Source organism: Coptis chinensis, chromosome 6 (genome assembly GCF_015680905.1).
Source record: "Coptis chinensis isolate HL-2020 chromosome 6, ASM1568090v1, whole genome shotgun sequence".
NCBI classification, from domain to species: Eukaryota; Viridiplantae; Streptophyta; class Magnoliopsida; order Ranunculales; family Ranunculaceae; genus Coptis; species Coptis chinensis.
The window spans coordinates 72393444-72420517 of NC_141461.1; the positions used below are offsets into that span (position 1 = coordinate 72393444).

At 43.3% G+C, this 27074-nt stretch overlaps 1 protein-coding gene across 4 annotated transcripts; it reads left to right on the forward strand.

The window, feature by feature from the left end:
* LOC147494334 (uncharacterized) lies at nt 1-25514 on the forward strand. Of its 4 annotated transcripts, none has more exons than XR_015199568.1 (3): nt 1-101; nt 709-1045; nt 5196-5637. XR_015199568.1 is itself a non-coding variant. In XM_086568443.1 (3 exons), exons 2-3 carry the CDS (start codon nt 842-844, stop codon nt 25327-25329), a joined length of 777 nt encoding a protein of 258 aa, XP_086424569.1. In that variant the 5' UTR covers nt 1-101; nt 709-841; the 3' UTR covers nt 25330-25514. The 4 variants fall into 4 exon arrangements, 2 of the variants coding, with proteins under 2 accessions (XP_086424569.1, XP_086424568.1); XM_086568443.1 differs by lacking the exon at nt 5196-5637 and adding an exon at nt 24757-25514; XM_086568442.1 differs by lacking the exons at nt 1-101; nt 5196-5637 and adding exons at nt 208-610; nt 24757-25514.
* Nucleotides 25515-27074: the final 1560 nt, after the last annotated feature.

Here is a 27074-nt window from a genome sequence, read left to right on the forward strand (position 1 = left end):
CTTTTCCCACCTTCTCTCCTCTTCCCAATATCTTTTACGTAATGATGATTTCATGCGACATCTCATTGCTTAAACTTATAATAATATGTTGATTAATTAAGGTGATATATATTTTTTTCGTGTTGCTTTCTGGTGAAGTCATCTTTTTTTAATGTTTTTTGTCCATGCCTATAAGCCTAATAATTAAGTCTCTTAAAAGTTATCCAAAGAAAGAAATTAGTTGTATGCATTAGTGGGTACGTAGTTCAAAATTAAACCTTTAGTTATTTCCATTAGATTCTCTTGGTTAAAATCTTAACATGAATTGAAGTTTTAAGGAAACCAGAAATTGGAGTGTTAAAGGGTTTGGGGAGAGTGGGAGACGGACAGAAACACAGACAGACATTTTGTTCTAATCAAGTTACCCCTTTGGGGAGAGGGGTTTTTTTTTTTGGCTCCATTAGTTTGTGTATTTGTGCGAAACCGAGTCCATCAGTTTTTGTCTTTGTTTTTATAATGAGAATTTGATGTCTTTAGTCTACCAACCAAAAGTTGTAGTTTAACGTAACTTTCTCCGTGGTGTTCATAATTATATGTGGCTGTCTTGGTATTATATATTTTAATACTTCAGGTTGGTGTGAATTTGTGGGGTTATTTCTCTATGTAATGAGCATAGAATAATCCTAAGAAAATAAATGGTTCTAATTATGTGTTGTTTGCAATTTGCAGAAGTTATTGTGGGTTTTTGACTTGTGCTGGTTTACCCGATAACATTATGCCACATAAGCCGGACATTGCTTGGAATTATTGAAAATCTTTTGACGATCGCAAGAAATCTCAGTGCAGTTACTGTAAGAAAATTATGAGGTATGGTGGTGTTAGAAGACTGAAAATACACTTGTCAGGGTCAGGGAGTGTTGGCGAAAGCTGTAAGCTGGTTTCTGTTGAAGTGCGTGACCTGATGAGGGAACTGGTAAAGGATTTTATGGACCAAAGCTATTGGAGGTATTTGGAAAAGGATAATAGGGAAAGGCCGTTCGTTGGTCCAGCAGTCCTGGTTCCTCCGGTAATACTCTATTTTTTTTATCTTGCTAAGCGCTATAACTCTATAATTGCTAGTTGATTTCACTTGCACATGGACACATTTCAATGTCTGCAATTGCAAATTAAGATGGTAGTTCCACTTGTTTAGCTGCTTGAAGTTCATATTAGTTTTTCGTGCTAATTTAAATTTATTTCATATTAGTTAGTTCATAGTAGTCGGCCGCCTAAGCCGATTTCCCTAACACTGGTCAAGACTGCATTTCCTAGGTAATATTTTAAACCGCTGAACTTAATATTGAGTTGTGCACTGTAGTAGTGGGTTCCTTTGTATGTGGTAAACAAGGTAAGTGCTTTTCCATGGTTGTTCTCCACATATGCATGTTAAACAACACGAAGAGTCATTTTCATTTACATGTACACTGCCGCCACAACTAACCGCAGTCTTTTTTTTTTCCTCAGTAAGCTAACTTTGTATTTAGAAGTAAACGAGAAGGAAAAAGGCGAGAGGGGGAGGAGTGGTGTTCTATACAATGCTGTGTTAACGTATTTCTCTGCAAAAAAACACATACAACACTAATCAAACCTAAAATAAACTTGTTCTAGCACTTCCCATTTAGAGATCCAGATAGGCCTTCCTACCAAAGTCGTGCTATTGTTATCTATAAGACTAAGTGCATAATTGGCAGCTTGGTCTGCCAAGAAGTTTGTTTTTTTTTTGAAACGTTGATGAGGTTAGGCAGACCTCTACCTACATTAGAATCTAGAATAAGTAACATACAAGTCATCCTCGACAGTAGTAGTGTAAGGGAGTAATATCCTCATTAAAGAATATTAAGCACGTGTTAAGTATAAGTAGAAATCGCAGCACAATCAGGACATCGTCCTCCAAGATCAACTCGCGAGCAGCTCGCTTTATGTAGGTGGTACACTCCAGCTCGCTCAAGAACGTTCCAAGAAGACTGAACGACCTAGAGCAGAACGCTTCGAATAAAGACATTTTCCTTAATCCAAGGGTAATCATTACCAAAGCCATATCTGTACTTCCAATTACCGGGAATTATGAACTACTACACCCACTCCCAATGATCATCGCCTTCCTACCAGAACCAACCTAACACTCATTCGTAATCTTCACCCTACATTTGTATACGAAAGTACACGTGTCTTGAAGATCAACACTCTCTTATACCTATAAATATCACCTACATGAACTGCGTGAGACCTGATTCTTCTCTCCCCCTAGAATCAAGAGAAGATACGTAGGCAGCTCGCTACTTAACGAACTCGGTCTTTCCCAAATCCAAACCCTTTCTTCTTCCCCCTGTATATGTAAGGGAAAAACGCCCCTTTACATTGGCACCGTCTGTGGTCTCGATTACTTGAGACACCAATTTCACATAAATCAAAACTCAAAAACCAAAACTCTCAAGCCCACGAAGCATGGTGTAAAGTCTTGAATTATTATTAAGGGTATTTTTGTAAATTTCATATTAAATCTAGGGGCGTTTATGTAAATTGGTTGTCGGGTTTATATTTCAAACGTACGTAACTTAAGGAAACTTAACTCCGACTCCTAAGCCCCGTTAGATGAGCAAATCTTATCTGAAAAATTTGACCAAAATGGCGGTTAAGCGGTTTCTAGCGTCTTGAAAGGCACGACGAGTTAACAGCTTACACGCATGAGTGGGTTATTGTTATAGCCTGCGGTGAGATAGAATATAGAAGATTAAATTTAGCGGGATGGGCAGAAAAATAATCAAGACGCTAAGTCGAATTAGTGGGGGTTAGAAGTTAATTAGGACCTTAAGCTTAAATTGGAATATATTGGGCTTGGGCCTAAATATATCGGCTCAAATATAACGAAAATCGCGAAAACAGGAAAAACAAAAAAAATCGGCCAAACCAAAATCGCGAAACCAAATTCTCTTCTTCTTCCCCAATTTTCGCACCTTTTAAAAACCCTAGGAGAGATAAACCTAAATTCTCTCAATTCCCATCGATCCAACCCTCAATTCTTCACACTCAAACCTAGAAACACTAAACTGAAGTGAGAGAATTCGAAATCTCCTGGAAATTCGTGCATACCGAAGCCAAATCGCGGCGACAGGTGAGTTAGTTCCTCTCCAATCGATAGTGTAAACTTGATTTCGATTTAATAGGGGTGTATGGATGGAATTAATTGAATAGGGTGTTTGTAATGTCGATGATGGCTGTTGGTGGAGATAGAGTGGAGCGATTTTGGTGGAGGAGAAAGCAAGGAACGATTTTGCCCCGACTTGGTAAGAATTTTGAGTTATTCACTCTAATTTCGAGAGATTCATGTCAATTTATAACTGATAATGTGAATTTCGAGAGATTTATGTCGATTTATAACTGTTTAAGATTTGATTGAGTAATGATCGAGGGATAAGGAACACCCACCGATTTTATTAATAGAATTAATGTGAATTGAGAGGTGTAGAATTGGTTGTAGTTGAAATTTGGACTTGGAATTGGGATGTGATAGGATTGGCGTCGATATGAGGGCCTGCAATGGCCCGAAATAGCCGTAGAGACCGTCAGAGTAACAATGCTTAAATGGCCTCAGAGCTCGCTAATCCGTGTTAGATGAAAATTTATCCGAAACCCAATTCTTAATGTCGAGATTTCTTCTCGGCTTGCACTAGATAAGAATTCCTCGTTGTTTGATCAATTCTAATAATCGACGTATATGTATATGCTGTTATAGGAGTGAATTCGAGTTGATTCGGTTAAGCGGGCTGGATTTAGTTAAGTGGGCTTGAGGAGAACGGAGCTTGCTAAGATAGGAACCTACATACCAAGATATGGTCTGCTTATTTTCATGCATGATTTGAATTGTTTAAATAGGAAATAGATAGTTGCGTATCAACCATGCATGTATATATGATATTCATGTTTTGCAATTTGTATTTCCTCGATATAAACCGTATATATAGATAGCTTTAAAGTGTGAAATGGTTTTTTTTTGGTAAAATCGGGTAATGGAGATTTGTTTTCTTTGTTAAAAGAGAAAACTGGTTTTAGGAAGGGTTCGCGTCTCTTGTCTCGAAGGAGACGAGAGATGGATTTTGTATCTTGCGGTGAGGATTACCCGGTGTTTGTAACTAGGTGGGAGGTTACGATTGTTCCTGGATAGTTGTGTTATTTACGATGATTATCCCGTTTGGGAATCATCGGTTGTTATTTACTATGACTGGCCCGTTTAGGAGTCATAGGTTGTTTTTACTCGATAGTGGGAAATCTAGGAACTCACACCTGCAGAATCAACAGTTTTAAAAGAAAAACTAAATATGTAACTAGAGTATTTGAAAACAATCGGTAATACAAGTATATATATAGATATTACTATGCTTATCACGAGGGGATTTAGAAAAGGAATTGTGAATTCATATAAAGAAGGAACTGCTGTTGTCGCGATTCGAGGAGGCAGCATTTTCGATTCCAACCAAGCGTGGTGTACACCTTTCGAGGTGGTGATTCACCTTTAAAGGGATGCATCACCGGGATGTAGTCCGGGAATTCCTTTTCTACTTTTCTAGATAACCATGCTTGCGTGTCACTTTTGTATGGTGATTAGCTTGTGTGGGGTTACATGCTACCTCGATGAGATTTAGACGCGAGGAGTGAGAGTTTAGTCCACTCTGGATGTGTGTCGATCCCGATCTGAAGCGGTCTATACCGTCGAACGGTTGACCACCGTAAGTTAGGTGACAGCCCATGGGGGTCGTGGTCACGGGGCCCACCGAGCCCTAAAAAGCTTTGGGGATTTTGTGTGTCTACGAACACAACAACGGCATTTCAACTCCCCTCCGATAAAATCGAAAAAACAACGGTCATGGTTCACACTAGAAAGTCTTGAACCGAGATTGCCTCGTGTGATCGGGAAGTACCGGTTGTACCCTCACCATTCTAATAGGATCAGGATGCCCGCCACAATAGTTGTATGATGATTGTGAAAAACTATATTTTATATATCAATGAAGCATGTCGAGATGATTTCTGCTAGTTAGTGATGTATATATATAGTCACGATATTTGAATACTTTTATGGAAACCCTGCATGTTTTAAATGTTTTCTATAAGTAACTATTTATTGGCTATGTGCGTTTCTACTGGGCATAGTTGTTTGCTCATCCTACTTAACATTTCAGACGAGCCAGTTGCGGAGGAGGTTTTCCCTAACCTTAGTGATGACGGTTATGGGGATTTGGGAGGATTTCCTTATGCTTGACGAGGACAGAGTCAAGTTCATACTTTTGGTTGTATAGAGATAGTCTAGTCATTTTGGTTGTATATATATAGAGCTCCGCTCATTTTGATGTATTTATTTGATGTATTGGAGTGTAGTTCATCATAAACATTTTGGGATATGTATATGGGCATCACAGTGGTGTATAGGGTGAAGATTTTGTATATATATGGTTGTTGGAAGGGTATTATGAAATGTCCAGGTTTATGACAGGTTTTAGGGTTTACGAATATCGATTAAACAAAGGAAACTCTGTCGAAATTTCGGTAGAATTGTGATGCTGTCGGCCTCGAGATTCACTCATCGTCCTTGGGATGTGTGCTGGGGTCTCGGGGCGTGACACATGGCAAGCCTCGAAGCTCAAGTTCAAAGCCTCGCAAACCAGCTAGACTTAACAAATGAAAGCATTTCCTTGCTCCGGCAGGAAAATGCTGCTCTTCATGCACAAGTAGACGCACAACAACAACCAGCTGGGAACATCGCCGAGAATGGCATCAACAAAGTTAATCAGCAGATTAACGAACTATCGCAATAAATCGGCCAAAGCGCAGTAAGAAAAGACGTAACCCAGATCGTCCAGAAAATGCTCAAGACGTACCGCACATCGCCATTCACCACAGAGGTACTAAATAAACCCTCTCCTCAGGATTTTGTTTAGCCACGTTTTCCGATGTACGATGGCAGCACATGCCCTGGTCAACACGTGGCTCGTTATATCCAAAGCTTGACACTGTATAGTGCACCAGAGTTCGATCACCTCCACTGCCGTTTGTTCCCAGCCAGTCTCAAAGATGGCTCACTCAATTGGTTCTTCTTACTCGAGCCAGACTCGATAGAGATCTTCGAACAACTTACCGATTCATTTGCTAGTCAATACGTGCACAATAAACGTAAGAAGGCTGATCTGGACTCGTTGTTCCAGCTCTCACTAGGTGAAGACGAAACAATTCGTGAATTTTTAGGTCGGTTCAAAGCCGAACTACTGTGCATGGAAGCAGGATTGAAAGAGTCTTTCGCCACCTTGGCATTCTACAACGCTTGTCGTTTGTGAAACACGACACTCGCCAGATCGCTGATGAAAGAGCGCCCTGAGATGTTATCTGAGCTTTACGCTCGAGTCGACAGGTATATAAAGTTGCAGGAAGGCCTGAAGCGTCAAGGCCTACCAGAAGAAGAAGAGGTCGCAGCAATATCAGATGACCCCCCAGTCTCCAAAAAGCGCCCCCGACAGCAAGAGCGGAAGCCGGGTAACAGAACGAATAACAACCGAGAGTTCACCGTCTTGACACGCTTGCCTAGTTACATCTTAGAAAAGATCAAGCGAGCTTCATATTTCCGACCTGATGTGAGGCAACCAGTGGACCGACCTGACAAACCATACTGCGCATTTCACCGAGCCAAATGTCACGAGATCGATGCATGCTGGGGGCTAAAACACTACCTCTAAGATCTCATCGAAGCAGGGCATATCAAACCGTATACTAACATAGCCGACGACGACTTACGCCATAAACTCATGGCTTGCCGAGTGCGCAGTAGATCCCCACCTCGCCAGGACCACCACAAGGTTCAAGCTCACTCCCGCAGCAGAGGACGTCCCCGCTTCCCAGACCGTGACCGTTCTCGCCTTGAACGCCGACAACACTCATCAGATCGCGACAACGCAAGAACTATTCATAGGATCACTTTCTCAGACGATTCCGTGACATTTTCCAGGGAGAAACGCAGGCGTGTCGGCGCACTTTAAGAAGTTTATCATTTTTCTTCACAAGCGTCACACGCCCTGCGAAGTTCAGGTCGAAGTGCAGGGGATATTACTTTCATCGAGGCCGACCTCAACAAGGTTTGCCTCCCTCACAATGATGCACTTGTCGTCCATGTCAAGATCAGTGACTGGACAGTCAAATGCGTCCTGATAGACCTTGGCAGTTCGTGCTACATTCTCTTCTATCATACAATTCAAGAAATGAACTTACCTAAGTCAGTCTTTATAGATCCGATTGCTCCTCTTTATGGGTTTAATGGCTCCAGGGCCGACCCAATCGGCGATATCATACTTTCAGTTTCAGTGGGATCTAGAGAGGACAAAGTCAGCTTCAATACATGCTTCAGCGTTCTAGACATCAAATCGTCCTCTAATGTTATTCTAGGGCGGCGTTGGATTCATCAAATGCAAACTATTCCATCCACGTTGCATCAAGTCCTCCGTTTCCCAGGCCCAAGAGGCATAATGGAGCTTCGAAGCAATCAACTCGAGGCTTATCATTGTAATCAAATCCTCTCTGCAAACAAGACCGCTGACCTGCATACTTGCACAAAGAACGAGCCCACCAGTTATACAATGGCCAAAGACCTAGTTGCCGAGGTGAGAGCCAAAGCACCAAAACAGCTCATTGGGGGCTCCAACAAGAAGGTCCAGTCGTCTGTTTCAACTCTAGAAGTCAATCCAACCATTGTTGCTCCACCAGGTCGGACCCCAGAAGTCACGTCAGTTGTTGTCAATCCAGCAGTCAAGACCCTAGAGGTCGCTTCCACTGTCGTCATCCCACCATTCAGCACCCCAGAAGTCACGCCGTCGTGTTTCGCACAACCAATATCAATTCCGAAGATCACTCCAGACTCTGTTGTCATGACCACAGAGGCCATTCCAGCCCCTGTTGTCGTCACCACAGATATCGCTCCAGCTTGTGCAACCAGTTCCACTCTCCCTCAGATCGATAAAGTATCACCAACTAAGGAAGCATCCGAGCCAAAGACAACATCTCAGCATGCAGACAGAGAGCGAGTGAACCTAGGAACTAAAGATGATCCCAAGTTCGTATATGTAAGGGCTAACCTTGACCCCACACTCAAGGCCCAGCTTGTAAACTTTTTGGCCATAAATAAAGATATTTTCGCTTGGTCGTATGTCGATGTGCTTAGAATAGATCCCAATGTTGCGTGTCATAGACTAAATGTGAACCCTAATGCCAGACCAGTTTGGCAACGACCTCGCCGACTATCCCTGCGATTCCAGAAAGCCATCAATGATGAAGCCGACAAACTTAAGCAAGTCGGGTTCGTTAGAAAAGTAGATTATCCAGACTGGATCGCTAACATCGTCGCAGTTCCTAAAAAGAATGGCACAGTTCATCTTTGTGTTGACTTCACAAACGTTAATCAGGAAACGCTAAAGGATAGTTTCCCTCTACCTTGCATAGACTGACTCGTAGATCAGACATGTGGCCATGAGCTCCTCTCTTTCATGGATGCGTACAGTGGATACAACCAAATCCTACTCGCTGAAGAAGATCAAGAGAAAACATCATTCATCACGGAACAAGGAATCTATTGTTACAACGTCCTCTCCTTCGGACTTAAGAATGCTGGCGCAACATATCAACGCCTCGTCACTGACATGTTCCAGGACATGTTAGGTGACACCATGGAAGTCTACATTGACGACATGGTCGTCAAAAGCAAGAGAGCGGAAGACCACCTCACTCATCTCGAGAAAGTGTTCTCCAGGTTGCGCCGAACTCGAATGAAGCTTAATCCTGAGAAGTGCCTCTTTGGTGCATCTTCTGGGAAGTTCCTTGGGTACCAAGTATCACAAAGAGGGATCGAGGCTAATCCAGACCAAATTCGAGCGTTCTTGGACATGCCTGATCCCCAGACAAAGAAGCAAATTCAGAAGTTGTTAGGAATGGTCGCGGTACTCAACCGATTTATATCAAGGGCATCAGACAAGTGCCGACCTTTCTTGCAACTTCTTAAAAAGGGTGAGCAGTTTTCGTGGAACGATCAATGCCACCAAGCGTTCTCCACCCTCAAAGAGTACCTGACTACACCCCCCGTCCTGGCCAAGCCTAAAGATAGCGAAACGCTGGGGCTATATTTGGCGGTATCAGACTTTGCCATTAGCTCGGTTCTTTTCAAAGAAGAAAACAACTCAGAGAAACCGATCTATTTTACAAGTAAGACGCTCACTCCAGCTAAGAAAAATTATTCGTACATTGAAAGAGCAGTACTCGCATTGTTATACTCGGCAAGAAAATTCAGGCCCTACTTTCAAGCACATCCAATTAAGATTCTCACCGACCTACCTTCGAAGAAAATTCTTCACAAAGAAAACAAGACAACTCGCATGGCAGTATGGGTCGAAGAGCTCGGAGAACACCACATGGAGTTCGTCCCTCGCACTTCACAGAAAGGGCAGGTCGTGGCTGATTTCCTAGCAGATTTCCTTGTCGATGACCCAAATTGGGAACTAGAAGCAGAGGTCATACCCACGAAGGAAGCCACCAAATCAATATGGTCTCTTTTTGTCGACGGTTCTAGTAACCCTGGAGGAAGTGGAGTCAGAGTCGTCTTAGCATCCCCAGATGGAGCCATGGTCGAGAAATCAGTTCGCATTGACTTCGCGACCTCTACTAATGAAGCGGAGTATGAAGCGTTAATTATGGGACTTCGCATGGCGATGCAGCTCGGTGTAAAGGAGCTTCAGGTCTTTAGTGACTCGCAACTGGTTGTTCGCCAGATTGCAAAAGAGTACACTACCCATGAAGGTAACCTTACTAAATACCTTCAAGTCGTTAATCAGTTACTTCCTTCTTTTAAAAAAGTCACAATACACCACTTCTTGCGTGACGAGAACCGTCACGCAGACAGCCTAGTTTATTTGGCCACTCAAACACCGAACTGCGCCCCTAGACAATTACTCATTGAAGTAGTTGACCGACCTGCTTATCAAGTAGACCATGTATTAGAAATCAGCGACCTATGCCCGCTCTCTGCCAATCAGATGAGCCAAACATGGATGCAGCCCATCATTGAATACATCCAACACGGCACGCTCCCAGATGAGCGTACCAAGGCTAGGCAAATCCCATATCAGGCGCGCCGTTACTACGTGCTCAATAGCAAGTTGTTCAGAAAGTCCATTGGCGGCCCTCACTTGAGGTGCGTAAGCCCAGAACAAGGCCAACTGATTTTCGCTAAGATCCATGAAGGAGAGTGTGGAAACCATGCGGGAGGTCGCTCTTTGGCTCACAAAGCGATCTCCAAGGGATACTTTTGGCCTTGCATGCAGATCGACGCCAAAGCATATGTACTCAAGTGCGTCAAATGCCAGACCTTTGGCCACAACATCATACAACCAGCTCGTGAGTTGATTAGCATCGCGAGCCCTTGGCCATTTCACATGTGGGGCATGGACATCATGGGACCATTCATCCCACAGAAAAGTACTGGGTTCCACTTCGTCTTAGCTGCAACTGACTATTTCACTAAATGGGTCGAAGCTATTCCACTCGCAAATGTCAAAGAGTCACATGTCAGAAACTTCATCTGGACTCATATCATCACCAGATTTGGTTTGCCGCACACACTGGTAATGGACAATGGCTCACAGTTTAAAGGCAAAACGGTCAAAGAATTTCTGGCCAAGTGGAAGATAGTTCATGCATTTTCCACTCCCCAGTACGCACAAAGTAATGGTCAAGCTGAGGCTAGCAACAAATCAATCTTAGAAAATTTGAAGAAAAAGATTGAGAAGACCAAAAGCCAATGGCCAAATCAGCTAGAAAACATTTTGTGGGCTCACCGCACCATAGCTCGCGCAAGTACAGGCGAATCGCCATTCTCCTTGTGTTACGGCACAGAAGCCGTTATTCCCACCGAGCTGACAGTCACTACTACTCGGTCAGAACTTGTCGAGTCTGGAAGCAACGATTCTGTCTTAGCACGAGAGGTCGATCTGCTGGAAGAACGGCGCGACCTAGCTGCCATCAGAGTAGCATCCTATCAGCAAATTCTGAAGAAGTCCTACAACAAGCGAGTGCATCCTCGATCTTTTCAACCTGGCGATCTAGTTTTGAAAAAGACTCAAGATGACTCCAAATTAGCACCAACTTGGGAAGGCCCATACATAGTGGAACGCGTTGTAGGCAACGGAGCATACTTGATCAAAACTCAAGAAGGGAAATTATTACCACGACCTTGGAACACTTATTTGTTGAAGAAGTTTTATCAATAAAATTACATTGTCGTATATTCCATGTTTTCTTTTACTGTAAATTCAAAGTTAATTTACTTTTGTTTATTATTACAATTCACTTCATTTACTAGCAATGGCAAATCTCGCAACACGTTTTCATAATCCCACACGCTCTCCGTGAACAGAACGCTCTCAAGAGCTTACAGGCTCCACAGCCTCTCCGAGTCTCGCTAGTCGATGACCTATACTTCTAGGATCGACTCAGCGAGAACGCTCCCAGTGAGCAACACGCTTTCATAAGCCCACACGCTCTCCATGAGTAGAACGCTCTCAGGAGCTTACAGGCTCCACAACCTCTCCGAGTCTCGCTAATCGAGGACCTATACTTCTAGGATCGACTCAGCGAGAACGCTCCTAGTGAGCAACACGCTTTCATAAGCCCATACGCTCTCCGTGAGCAGAACACTCTCAGGAGCTTACAGGCTCCACAGCCTCTCCGAATCTCGTTAGTCAAGAACCTATACTTCTAGGATCGACTCAGTGAGAACGCTCCCAGTGAGCAACACGCTTTCTTAAGCCAACACGCTGTCTCCGGGCAAAACGCTCTCTCCAGCTTACAGGCCCCAACGCCTTCCCAACTCACCTAGTGAGAAATCCTTAATATTAAGCTCAGCTCGACGAGAGTACTCTCAATGAGCCTTACAACAGAGTGCAACATCCACGAAAGAAAGCGATAACTACAAGCGTAATGCTTCTTTAAGATAAACCACAGGTTCCTTAGCCATTCCATCCCATACGCATTATAAACAAGGTGCTAGCTATAAACATTTAAGCAGAAACATGCATTCCATACACATTCAAGGGGAATACTCGGCTAACGCCAAGACACTAATTCACCGATTTGCTGGGTCTACCCAGGAAATCCAGATCGATACTTCTAACATGTTAACAAAATATCGAACTGCCACTCTCGTGGAAACCAGTTCTCGGTATCAAAATGGCGAACTGCTCAGGCAAGCCTGAAGACACAGCTCTATTGTTAACTCTCATATAAGAGAGGTGAACTTACAAAATATTTATAAAATTCCCACAACTGACAAAGACAAGAAGAGACATCACAATCAAGAATCAGTCACAACATGCTTATCTTTCGGGGCAGCGCTAGTCGAAGGGGTGTGCCTGGAAGATCTCAACACCACACGCATACCTGATCCCTGTTCCCCGCCGTCACTCGCCTTTTTCAGCTAGTGATATTTCTCGTCCAGCTCAACATATTGGACACAGGCCATGGTATACGCATCTTGCACCTTGTGCGCCACCCTCTGACATTGTTTGGCATATTCAGTCACTTTAGCCAGCTCCCTTTGCAAATCAGTCATAGCATTAACCAACACAGCGTTCTCCTCAGCAGCATCCTGACACTTCTTGGTCATCACCTCCAGTTTCTTCTTGTCAACTCCCCACGCAGCTCGCATACATCCTAGCTCGACGTGCGGGTTAGTGTCAGTATCGGCGCGCTGCACAGCATTCTTCAACTTGTCATACCCTGCAAAAAACTACAAGTACAAGGTTAAAGTCAAAACTACCCAAATAACATAAACAAAAACATCATGCATAAGTTACTCACCAAACAAGCAGCCATGTCCATGGTCCCCAATAGCGTATCCATATCTTCATCCTTTACCTCAGCCCTGTCACCATCCAACACGATCCCCTTTAGAAGACTGGTCGCTATGGGTGCCGAGTGGAAGCTGCAATCAGAGCGTTTCACCACACGCTTCTTCCCTGTCTTCCCCATGTAGTAGAATTCGCTCCCCACATCACTCAGACGCGGAGACGAACTCTCACCAGCGACATGGTGACTTTGCCCCAGGTCGCTACGCTTTGCACTGGGGCGACCTGAACACAACGCCCCCAGTCGAACGACCTGATCTTCTAGGTCGCTTGTTCCCTTTGGCCTCTACAACAACAACTTTTCTTTTACCCCGATCACCATGCACGTGGGGATGGAATTCCATTTCCTCCATTATTAGAGGAGAGGTCTCCTTTAAACTTCCTTCTCCCCTTGTATATCTGTGGCACCTGGCCATAGTGTAATCTACGAGCAAGAATGACAATATGCGAGTTAACTGCCAAAACATTAGTTTTTGTTCAAATGTGGTAGCCACATAAAGAAGACAGACGTACCTGAACAAGCAGCGAAGAAGATGAAGCAGCACAGGTTGGAGACGAAGAAATGCAGTAACAGGAAGAGCAAATGGGAACAAATGCCTTTGCTCTTCTACAAATAGTGTTACTTATTGTGTAATAATGTATCTTCCCTAGGTACATCATAATTATATCGAGACGCCAAACGTCAGGCCACTTGGCAGCCATCATTGCACATAGCTAACCGCTCATTTGCCTACACGTGGCATGCAGGTGCAGAACTGTTTCACTTCTATAGAACAGAGATATCGACCTACGTCCTACTATCTCCGCAATGCCTAACGAATCACCAACTCGCGTTACATGCGACCTACAACGCTAAAGGCCCTAGTAAGGATAGGACGCCCATTTAATGATCACAAGTTATTTAAAGTCAACTATGGTCACAAGGAAGCGTCTACACAGCCACACAGATATAGTGATACCTCCATTCATACATTTAACCATACAAGAGTCTTACAAAGCAAAGAACCAAGTGATAAGCATAACATATAAGCAAAAAGCGATCTGCTAAGGCGGACCCAAACACAGTTCACAGGTCAGCCGAGCTGCTGAGTCTACTCAGGAAATCTAACTAGGCTAACCAACATTCATCATCATATGGTCATCCAGTATTATCAAACAGAAATCAGAAAAGCGAACTGCCCAGGTTACCCCGGGAAACCAGTCCTATTGTATCACAACTAACAACCATTCAAATTACCAACCTTACATCACAACTCGCTAGTTCCAGGCATAACGGCCAAACCTCCGGCCACCAGCGAGTTGTCAACTTCAGTTTCTTTCCCCTCACTACTATGGACACACCGTCCAGATTTAGACTCATAAAAACATCAGACACAGCAGCTTCAGTGCGAGGCACAACAATCTCCGGAGCAGCGATGGAAGAAGTAAGAGCACCACTAGTATCTCCCTGTACCGGTACCACTGGAGGACGAAGAGTACAACGTCCATGCTCCTCTTTCAAAGCTTTATAATCAGCTTCTAGATCAACAAAGTCAGCATCCAGCTTGTCATAAGCTTTAGTAGCGTCTTGAGAAACTCCCTTGCGGTCGCGCACTCATTCAAATTTTACCAATTTCCACGGTCATGCTGCATTAACGTTCTTCAAAGACCACAGAAGTTTCAGCTTTAGATCTTCCGTCTCAATATCCTTCAGCATCTTCACCAAACTAAGAGCTTGGTGCGTTTTCTTCAGGTCTTCAAGCTCCTCGCGTTCGATCTTAGCAGCGTCCTGAACATTCTTTAGCTCCTCGATCAGCTTCACCACAGTTTCCCTATCTGTCTCAAAGAACTGGGCAATCTCCTTCAGCTTCTGAAATCCACTCACAAGCCATAGACGCACACATATGCTAATAATCAGTTCGCAACAAGTTTAATAAGCAAGCAAATAAGTTAAAGCAGGACAGCCCCACGTACCAGACATTGAGCGATTTCCATCTGTTTTAAGTTATCCTCGAACCCCCTCTCATCCAGCTCCTTACGGTTGCCATCCAAAGTTATATGATCAAGCAGACAGGCCGCTACCTTACTCGACCTGAAGCTGCAATCGATCCAGCTTCCAAGATCTGCCGCACCCGTTGTCATCCAGGTACACAAGTTGGGTCTCCAAGTCCTCAGCAGTCATAGTTGACTTCCCACTCGCCTTACAGGAACTCTTCGCCTTCGCTGGCGGACTAGGCTCTCGCACCACCGGCGACGAGCTCGGCCTAGCTCCAAAAGTAGCCAGATCCAGAACCTGCTCCGGTCTCGCCCGAGTCTTGCGAGTGGTAGTACCACCAATTCGACCACCACCAGAACCACCCCCAGTGCTAGAACTCTCCCCCAAAGCATGCCTCGTAGCTTTCGCAACCCTTACAGCGTCTTGCTCAGACACATCAGCTTTCCACTTCGACGACCTGCTCCTTACACGAGGGTTGAAGACCACCATCTCCAGCTCTACAGGAGCATCAATCGACCCACCCTCAGGTCGCCAGCTTGACCCACCCGCACCTGAGGCACCAGCACCTCCTAAGGGTCGTCTGGAACTAACACGACCCCAATTTCTATCCTCCCTGGTTACCAAATCACTTGCGCGCTTCTCCATCACTTCCTTCCTAGCTTGACCTCGAGCTCGATCCTTCTGAATCCTTCTTTTCTCCCGGATCGCTGGACCCCCTTTCTCTACAAAGAAATGAGCAACTTCAGGCAGCTTCGCTTATTTCTGCACTCGAGTCAACCGCGCGAACCTCTCTATTTCCCTACGATCAGTTCGTGTTTTGACAGAAAAATCTATAAGCAAAGCAAAGACACAGGTCAGTTAGAATAGTAACAACTCACCCATTAAAATGACATGTACAAGACACTCCCACCCATCGGAGATATTGCAAATCCTAGTTTGCAACCTACACTCGCTAACCGATGGTTGCCTACTAAGAACGGCCTCTTGGTCCAAGCCTCGTTGCTTACACCGTCGATCACACCAGAACGCGTTGTCATAGTTTGCAAGCTAAAATTGAAATTACCAGATCGCCTTACAACGAAGTGCTCAGTAATATCAGATACCCCTATGTGGTACTCGCCACTTGCATTCAGCAGGTCGAACACCCTGAATAGCCGCCAGGTGTTACCAACAAACTGATAAGGGGATTTCCAACAATGAGCTAGAAAGTCACAAACCAGCTTCGAGAACGGTATTTGCATATGCGCTCTCAGCTGGCCCTCACAGATTATTACCCCACCATTCGGCGGATTGTATTCTTCACTCCGCACATTTTCACTCGACCTTGGTTCGTATATCTCCAGGTCCGGTACATTTATCCCATAAGCTGCCCTCAGTTCGGGGAATGCACTTGCTGCACGACGATCTACCGTCCTAGGGGGCAACCCACTTGAAGATGACCTCTCACTACGACCTGACGTGCTAGCCACAGCACCAACAGAGCCAGATCGTACACTACCATCATCTCCCCTGACTTCCTCTCCATGCTCAGATTGATTACCAAGACTCACTGACTCTTCCTTATCATCCTCATACTCACCACAACTTAAAGAGACCTCTCGAACCTCTTCAGATAGAGTATCGTCGAAGTCAGACATTTTTACGTTTTCTTCTTACCGACTACCCAAACTTAAATAATAAAGCCTAACACCGACCTATCTACTAAACACACAACGCTTGACTAAGATGAAAGAAAATGGAAAACGGAAAGGCAACAGCAGCAGAAACACTCACCTGAGAAACCCTAGCTTGCAGTTTTGCTGAAGACTGAAAACAAAAAATAACTTTGCAGTTGTCCCAAATTTGATTTTGTGCAATCGCCCGTTCAGTTACCAAGGAGTTATGATTACAACCTACGGCCTAGCCCACACACGTGGCTCAAGGACCTGTCTTTTTACGATTCCAGAAAATGCGGCGACACGTTTCTCTACCAACTGCTATGATTCGGTCACATGCTAATCACCTGACAACTTTTGTTTTCCAATCGAATCGTCGTGCAACCCAATTCAAACGTTACAGCATGCCAATTACTCAACTTACACCAGCTACTCTTCCACTCATGCTCAACACGTATTACTGTTTTCTCTCAGCAGATCGCTTTAATGTACAGCACAATCTACTGAGAGGGGGCAGTGTAAGGGAGTAATATCCTCATTAAAGAATATTAAGCACGCGTTAAGCATAAGTAGAGATCGCAGCGCAATCAGGACATCGTCCTCCAAGATCGACTCGCGAGCAGCTCGCTTTATGTAGGTGGTACACTCCAGCTCGCTCAAGAACGTTCCAAGAAGACTGAACGACCTAAAGCAGAACGCTTCGAATAAAGACATTTTTCTTAATCCAAGGGTAATCATTACCAAAGCCATATTTGTACTTCCAATTACCGGGAATTATGAACTACTGCACCCACTCCCAATAATCACCGCCTTCCTACCAGAACCAACCTAACACTCATTCGTAATCTCCACCCTACATTTGTATACAAAAGTACACGTGTCTCAAAGAACAACACTCTCTTATACCTATAAATACCACCTACATGAACTACGTGAGACCCGATTCTTCTCTCCCCCCAGAATCAAGAGAAGATACGTAGGCAGCTCGCTATTTAGCGAACTCGGTCTTTCCCAAATCCAAACCTTTTCTTCTTCCCCCTGTATATGTAAGGGAAAAACGCCCCTTTACAAGTAGTAAGTACACTACTTAGAGGAGGGATAAAACTATAACGTTCATCATCCTTATAAGAAGAAGACAACCTAGCTAGATGGTCAGCTGCTCTGTTCACCTCTTTAAATACATGGATGAACTTAATCTCCATCATGCTTGAAACCAACTTACGAATAGAAGCTACTAGATTACTGCAACTTCAAGGCGTACACTCTACTCCTGTCATGATATGAACTGCCTTTAAAGAATCAGATGTTACAGTGACTTTTTTGAGATTCATCTCTAAACATAAAATCAAACCTTGTTAAATAGCTTTAAGTTCTTGGAATAGAATAGAGCTAACTGAACCTCCTCCTGTGAAAGCAAAAAGAACTTTACCATGATCATCACGGTGTTGGGGAATAACGATACCAATCGATCCCCACTACACATATAACTTGTATTTGAACCAACAACAATTTCCAAACAATTTTAAACATCTACTAAAACCAACCTAACATGCCCAACTCTCTAAACAACTATCAACAACAAATAATAATGTAAATAGAAGAACAAGCATACCACAACACAAAGATATACCGTGGTTCGGCCAATGGTGCCTACTTCTACAAGAGCTAATCCTTTTATAAAAGGAAGATTACAATCACTCATTTCAGTCTCTCACCTTACTAGATCACTCCTCTCTCTTTACAGACTTTTATCTCTGTAAAGATTATCTCTCAATCTTTATTGCTTTCAAGATTGGGTTTTCTCTCTCTTGTGTTGCCTTGGTTCGTGTTAGCTTAGGTTTTCCAAAACCTTGTTTCTGTTTATATAGTAACCCGCAATCTCGCGGTTACTATAGCAACCAAAAACTACGAAAATAGACATTGGCGCGGGCACACCTTGGGCAAGACCAATGTCGAGCGCGCGCTCCCTCAATGTACTGTAAGTTGTTCACGGCATGGCGCTAGCGCGCCTTGGTCAAGACCAATCTGAGCGCGCGCACGCTCAGACCTCTTCACTCAAACTGAACTTCTTTCTCTCCTCATTTGAGGGATAACTCCAACAATCTCCCCCTCCCAAACAGTGAGGGGGGATACCTCTATGCAATTTCCAAATCAACAGGAGGAGTGTGTTACCATTCCGGAGGTAGCACAACAAACATCAAACTTACTTTTCAGTAAAACTTTGGTCATTATATCTGACCCGTTCTTGTCGGTATGGATCTTCTCAATGCACAAATGCTTGTCTTCGAGTGCTTTTCTAATCCAATGATAACGCACATGTATGTGCTTGGATCTAGAATGAAAACTCGGATTCTTGCTCAAATAGATGACACTCTTATTGTCACATAGAACTTACAAACTGTTTCTGCTTTAGCCATAGTTCATCGAAAAACCTCTTCATCCATAGCATCTTTTTGCAACACTTAGTGGCTGCAATATACTCGGCTTCTATAGTGGAGAGGGCAATACACTTTTGTAATTTAGATTGCCAAGAAACTGCTCCCCCTACAAAAGTAACCAGATAACTGGAGGTAGACTTAATTAAGTCAACATCACCTGCCATGTCTGCATCAGTGTAGCCTTCAAGTAAGGGCTTATTTCATCCAAAACACAAATACAATTTGGAAGTGCCCTTAAGATATCTCAATATCCACTTAACACCTTCTCAATGCTCTTTCCCCAGATTTGATAGAAATCGGTTTACAACACCAACAGCGAAAGCAATATCCAGTCTTGTACACATTATTGCATACATCAAGTTGCCCACTACGGATGCATAAGGAATCTTTTCAATCTGACTCTGCTCATGCTCGCCCTTTGGACACATCTCTTTGGTCATGCGGAACTGGCCACCAAGCGGACAACTGACTGGCTTCGCTTGATCCATGTTGAATCTCTTCAACACCTTCTCAATGTAGCTTTCTTGAGAAAGCCACAACTTCCCACTCTTTCTATCACGAGTGATCCGTATCCCAAGTATATGATTTGCTTGACCCAAATCCTTCATCTCAAAGGACTTACTCAAGTCTTTCTTCAGCTTGGATATCTTGTTGATGTTTGGGCCAACTATCAACATATCATCCACATATCATACAACATATCATACAACAAGAGCATTATAAAATCCCCATCTAGAAATTTCTGAACAAACACACAATGATTGGAAGCAGACTTCTTGTATCCTTGTTTCACCATAAAGGAATCAAACTTTATGTACCACTATCTCGGTGCCTGCTTCAACCCATACAAACTCTTTATCAACTTGCATACCAGGTGCTCCTTGCCTTTGACCTCAAACCCCTTTGGTTGGTCCATGTAGACATCTTCTTCAAGGTCTCCATGAAGAAAAGCTGTCTTGATATCTAGTTGCTCAACCTCTAGGTTCATACTTGCGGTCAGACCCAATACCACCCTGATAGAAGTCATCTTTACTATAGAAAAGAAAATTTCATCAAAGTCAATCCCTTTCCTTTGACCGAATCCCTTCACAACAAGGCGAGCTTTATGTCTTGGGTGTGGATTATTCTTCTCATGCTTGACTTTGTAGATCCACTTATTCTTGAGAATTTTTCTTCCTTTCGGTTTCTCAACTAACTCATAAGTGTGATTCTTATGTAAAGAATCCATCTCATCATGCATGACCTTCAACCACTTCTCTTTGCCTGTACCTTTAAGAGCCTCTTGATAGTATATAGATTCTCCACCATCAGATAGTAAAACATACGTATATGATGGATACCTGGTTAAAGTTTGTCTCTCTCTGTCTGACCTCCTTGCCCCATCTTCTGGTGCCTCAGGAGGATGCATTTATGCTTGTTTAGGTGGTGGTTCATGCACTTCATCTGCATCTTCTATATTAATAGGTTCTATCCCATCATGAGCAATAGGATCATCATTATGAGTTTCAAACTCATGGTTCTCTGCATTCTCAATGCCTTCTGCACGTTCCACAATAGGAACTTCTGGTTCTGAATCAACAAGATCATTAGTGAAAGCTTGTAGCTTCTCACCCTCCTCGAAATCTGCTATGGTTTGGTCTTCCAAGAACACAACATCTCAACTTCGGATTACCTTCTAGTTAATTGGATCATAGAGTTTGTAGCCAAACTTCTTATCCCCATAACCCAGAAAAATGCACTACTTGGCTTTGTTGTCAAGTTTGGATCTCTCATCCTTGGGAATATGAATAAATACCCTCAAGTATCCATAATCAACATCTCTGCCTGACCATACTCTCTCTGGATAATCACTATTCAGAGGCTTTGACGGCGATAGGTTGATCACATGCACGGCTGTACGCATTGCTTCTACCTAGTAACTTCTAGGTAACTTAGAGTGAGACAACATGCATCTCATCCTCTTTACAATGGTCCGGTTCATCCTCTCGGCTATAACATTTTGTTGCGGAGTCTTGGGAACAGTTTGCTCATGACGAATCCACTCTGGCAATACTCTTCAAACGACCCAATGCACTCAACCCCATTATCTGAGCGAATACACTTCAAAGGCTTCCCTGTCTCTCTTTCCACCATGCTATGGAAAATCTTGAACACGCCAAGTACTTCATCCTTGGTCTTCAGACTATATGCCCATATCTTTTTTGATGCATGATCAATGAAAGTCAAGAAGTATAAAGCTCTCCCGTGGGACTTTACTCTCATAGGACTACATAAGTCAGTGTGAACTAGCTCAAGGACAATGTCCTTTCTGTGAGACGGGAATCTTTAGAAAGACACCCTGTGTTGCTTTCCTACCAAACAGTGAGTACATCTATTTAAATGTGTACCTTTTATGTTTGGCAAGGCTTTTTGCTTTGCAAGAACTTCCATGCCTTTTTCACCTATATGACAGTCTCTTGTGTTATAGTTCGGAGGAAGCTTTTTCTTCTGCCGCATTTGCTTCTGCTTTACACAAACTAGCATGTGTCTTGTAAAGAGAGCAAGTTTTCTTCCCTTTGGCTGCTACAATGGAACCTCTGCTCAGTTTCCATACCCTGTTACCAAACGAGTTTTGAAAGCCATCATCATCTAACTTCCCAAAGGAAATCAGGTTTCGCCGAATGTCAGGGACATGTCTTACATCCTTGAGTGTCAAGGTGTAGCCAGTGTTGCCGACATTGGTTTTTACATGAACATCACCAATGCCTACAATCTTTGAGACTCCACTGTTACCCATCTTTACCTCACCAAATTCACCACAGTTGTAGGTAGTGAAGAATCCCCCGTGCGGTGTGATGTGATAGGATGCTCCTATATCTATCACCCACTCTGTATCTTGGCATGAGGTACTAAGACAGCACACACCACATTCTAACACAATTCCCACTAGACCATCGTCGACTAGTGCGGTAGTATCTCTGCCTGTGTTTCCGTTCCTCTGTACCATGTCTTCATGTACACAGTTATTCTTCTCATCCCTCTTCAGTGTTCTGCACTCATACCTGAAGTGACCCTTGGTAGCACAATAGTAACACTGTCTCTTTGCCTTATAAGTTCTAGCTTCACCCCTAGATTTGCTTCTGTCATCACCTCTAGAATGAGATAGTTTTCTGCTCTTACCTCTCTCCTGCTTCTCTGTGACAAGTATCTCTGAGTGAGAGGAGCTGCTTCGTGAACCCCTTTTTGTCTCCTCATTCAACAATGCCCCGGTAGCCATCTCCATGGAAATAACTCCATCTTTGGCAGCTCCGTTAAGAGAAACTGTTAACGTCTCCCAATTGTCAGGTAGGGAGGTTAATAGGAATAAAGCCTCAACTTCGTCTCCCATATTAATCTTCATCAAATGCAGCTAATTGATGATATTATGGACTTCATTAAGATGCTCAGACATTGAAGAACCTTTTTTGTATTTCGTGTTAGCAAACTTCTTAATGAGCAGTACTTTATTTTCGGCCGACTTCCTCTCATAGAGGTCTTCGAGTTTCTTCTACAAGCCAAAAGCAGTAGTCTCTTGGGATACATGGTAGAAGACACTGTCGTCAATCCACTGTCTTCCATCTTAGCTTTCCAGATGGTGTAGTTAGCTCTATTCAGACTAATCATGCGAGTGTTTCTAGAATGGTCCATCTCTACAAGTTATTTCAACTCAAATATTCTCTCAGGAATGTTGTCAAACACCTTCCGAGCAAGGTTTGGATAACAACCTAGATTAATCTAACCAATGCTCTGATACCACTTGTTGGAGAATAACGATACCAATCGATCCCTACTACACAGATAACTTGTATTTGAACCAACAACAATCTCCAGACAATTCTAAATATCCACTAAAACCAACCTAACATGCCCAACTCTCTAAACAACTATCAGCAACAAATAATAATGTAAAGAGAAGAACAAGCATACCACAATACAAAGATATACCGTGGTTCGGCCAATGGTGCCTACTTCCACAAGAACTAATCCTTTTATAAAGTAGGAAGGAAAATTACAATCACTCCTTTCAGTCTCTCACCTTACTAGATCACTCCTCTTTCTTTACAGGCTTTTTTCTCTGTAAATGTTATCTCTCAATCTTGATTGCTTTCAAGATTGGGTTTTCTCTCTCTTGTGTTGCCTTGGTTCGTGTTAGCTTAGGTTTTCCAAAACCTTGTTTCTGTATATATAGTAACCCGTAATCTCGCGGTTACTGTAGCAACCAGAAACTACGAAAATAGACATGGGCGGGCGCTTGGGCAAGTACTAATGTCGAGCGACGCTACCCCTGTATCTTGTAAGTTGTTCACGGCATGGGCACGGGCGCTCCTTGGTCAAGACCAATCTGAGTGCATGCGCGCTCAGACCTCTTCACTCAAACTGAACTTCTTTCTCTCCTCATGTGAGGGATAACTCCAACACACGGCCCATACCTCCATATCCTAGTCCATCCTTGCTCATAGAGCCATCACAATTTAGCTTAACTGAATCATGCACTGGGGGAATCCATTTACATTTAAGAACTGGCCTTCTCTTATACTTGGGGATATTGGTAGCTTGGTCTGCCGAGAAGTTAGCTTCCCTCCAAATTGGGGATATGTGGAATTTAGTGAGCTACCCTTTGCACAGGTCCCATCTTGTTAGCATCGTCCAAGGTAACTGCGAGGTACCAAAGGCCTTTACTGCCGCTTCTGAATCTGATTCCAGCCAAATTTCTGTCCATCCTTTTTCGAGTGCCAGCTAGCTCTAGGTACACTCTCTAGAATTGTAGTACATTCTGTGATGAAGTTGGTTGTGATCCCTATGTTTCTGCTGAGAACTAGTAGGAACTCACACAAATGGTTTCTGAAGATAGCACCAATGCTTGCCCTTCCAGGATTGCCTTATGCTGCCCCATCCACATTGATCTTGATCACTCCTTGTTCAGGTGCAACCCATTTCGTCTCTCTTACTCGTGGTGCTCTTGTCACTCTCTCTGGTAGTCCCCATTTCAGCAAGAAATTGTTGTCACCACCAGACCTACAAGTTCTGCCTTTAGAGAGTGAGTAAGCATTACTCACATGCCTTCTTAACTCTTGCTTCAATTGCTCCTAGCTTGTCATCTTGTCTTCAACACCTGCCTTCTTAACTCTTGCTTCAATTGCTCCTGGCTTGTCATCTTGTATTCAAAGACTCTTTTGTTTCTGCATTTCCAGAGTTCAACCATCCCTAACACGACGGTGGCAGACCACACTTGTCTCTTGGCTGGACTACTCCCTCTTCCCTTCTTTATAGCTTGACGCATATCATTGAAGTTGTGTCTATAGCCGAACTCCTTTGCTAACCAGCTCCACATCCTTTTGGCTACTGAACATTTCCACAGTATATGGTCTAAGTCCTCCTCATTTGTACAACCAAAATGACATCTTGATGCTAACCGAATTCCGTTTTTCTGAAGTTAGATTTAGTATTTGGTGCACTTAGAGGCCTACAGTGCCTACTGCAGATTGAGACATATATCTCTGGTTTGATAAAAGTACTACATATAAATGAAATTCAACTTTAGCTTTAGTGTTTTGCTCGGCATTGTTAAGTAGTCTTGATATTAACATCTTAAAGTTGCATTTTCTATTGCCTGTTGTATATTATGCAAATTCAATTGAACAGGAACACCTAGTGATTTAAATACTTAATTTGTGGTAATTTTGAAGACCTTTATTTGGACTTCGTATGTATATGCATGTTTGCAGATGACCGAGCTTGCGCCTGAAGGAGTCGTGTTCACCCCTAGAGACGAATACTGTCTGTTGTTCCTGAGGAGTAAGAGAGATTCTTTCCCAATACAATCCCCCTACATTATTAATTCCCCTGTGAGTATCTACTTAACCAGACCTGATCATATTCTTCAAGTGGGGGAATACTTTTACACATACATTCTGCACCTTGGTATGAGCATGATCAGAAGATATGATGAGTTTGGTGGTTCTTGGAAGCAAACGAAAGAAATGATTTCGATATTCGACAATGAAAATCAACTACTCGGGCACAGGTCCAAGTATTTGTACAAGAACAATTGCCTTGAGCATAAGTATTCGATGGAAGTTTGGTCTTTATTTGAGGAGGGGGCTGCCCCAAAACAAAAAGATGATGTAACTCTTTTGTTTTGCCGTCTATTGCAAGATAATCGGTTGCCAAGTTCGGCAGAACAGCGAGCCAAAATCGTGGTTGCTGCAGCTGCAATGGCAGAGGGTGGAGTTTTAGCAAAGGCACTGAAGGGAGGAAACCTGGCAGCAGCTGCTGCAGAAGTGGCTGCAGCACAATAACAAGGTCATGCGAATCTTTGGCAGAAATTACTTTCTTTTACCGGTTTAATTATGAATATCTAACTATCAAATGCCTACTTTATCACTGCCGCAGAAGTGGCTGCAACACAATTAACAAGGTCATGCGAATCTTAGGCAGAAATTACTTTCTTTTAACGGTTTAATTATGAATATCTAACTATCAATGCCTACTTTATCACTACTGCAGAAGTGGCTGCAGCACAATAACAAGGTCATGCGAATCTTAGGCAGAAATTACTTTCTTTTACCGGTTTAATTATGAATATCTAACTATCAAATGCCTACTTTATCACCTTTCAACTATTGTCTTGTAATTCGCTTACCGACCAAAAAAAAACTATTGTATGTAATGCTTTAAAAATAAGAAGGTATTGTATGTCATATGCTAACGGTTTAGCCCTGGGACCCCAGGCATGTGTGCCTTTACACATCCACTATACCACTCTTGATGCAGCCATATCCTATTTTTATTGCCCATAAAAATGTCTTTGGGCGCACACTTGTGATTACACCCTAACGCCCCCCATAACATTACGAATTTACGGGAGAACCATACGCTCTGAGCTACCCAATTGAACCATATGCTCTGAAGTCTGAACTATCGAATTGTCGAACTATGACAAGATCTGCCTCAGAGCTATTCCTGCAACATGTAGCAGGGAAGGAACCTGGGTGTGCGTGGGGGTGTGACTAGAGATTTGAGAATTGGAATACCCAAACCGCAAGGACTTCTTGGTTGGGGAGGATTTTCTGCTTAGCGCGTATATCTTTGAGTTTTTGGCGGGACCTCCTTTACCATCTAGACAAAAAGCGTGAGGGCATGCATACTCCTCAACCCCAAACCCTCATCTCTTTTCGCCCCTCACATGATAAAACGTTTTGGTTCTCCTCAGAGTGTGCTTCCATGAAAATTCCAAACAATCCCCTTGATTCACTTAGAAAAATTCTAGCGCATAGACATGGAAATAAAATAAATCGTCAAGTTCGATAAAACGCTCTTATAACTCGTGCCAGACCACTTTAGAAAGTTCCCACCTTTGCTAACACTTCAACTTCCTACGGCCATTCCCAGCGACAGGGCCCCCCAATTCCTCTGGTCCTAAGGTATGATGAGGACAGCATCCCCTTACAACACCCTTGGACATTGCAAATCTATCCAGGTTAGTGTAAACAGAAACGCCTAGTACTTGCGCCTTGAGGGGTGCCTCAAGCCTTTTGGGAGATCAGTGCACTGAGGCTGAAATCATCCAAATACTGCTGATGTCAAACTAAGGCTTGCACCTCCCAACATAAAACCTTCTTCATCGTAAGAGCATTAGCTACGCTATCTACTCAGTCTAAGACAACAGCCACCAAGGTATCCATTTTAACTCTAAGCCTAGAGACCTCTCAAAGCAACAAAAAGATCCATGAAGAAACCCAAGTTTAGTGGAAAGTGGAATAACACTGCAAAGGAGAAAATAAAACTTGCTCCTAACCAACTCTAGAACCTTCAATCATCCCAAGAACATTACCTCCACTAATTATTCTTTCTGACACTTCAACCCCCATGGCCATTAGATAAAGAGGGAAAAGAATAGATATCCTAATCCTCAAGCACCTCTGGCACTTGTCTTATGCCTCGCAGAGGCAGACCGCCTTGAGGCTCATCTACATTTTTCAAAACACTGTTCAAAGTTACTTGTGTCACTCGAACCAAACACTTGATCCTAGCCAAGTTAAGT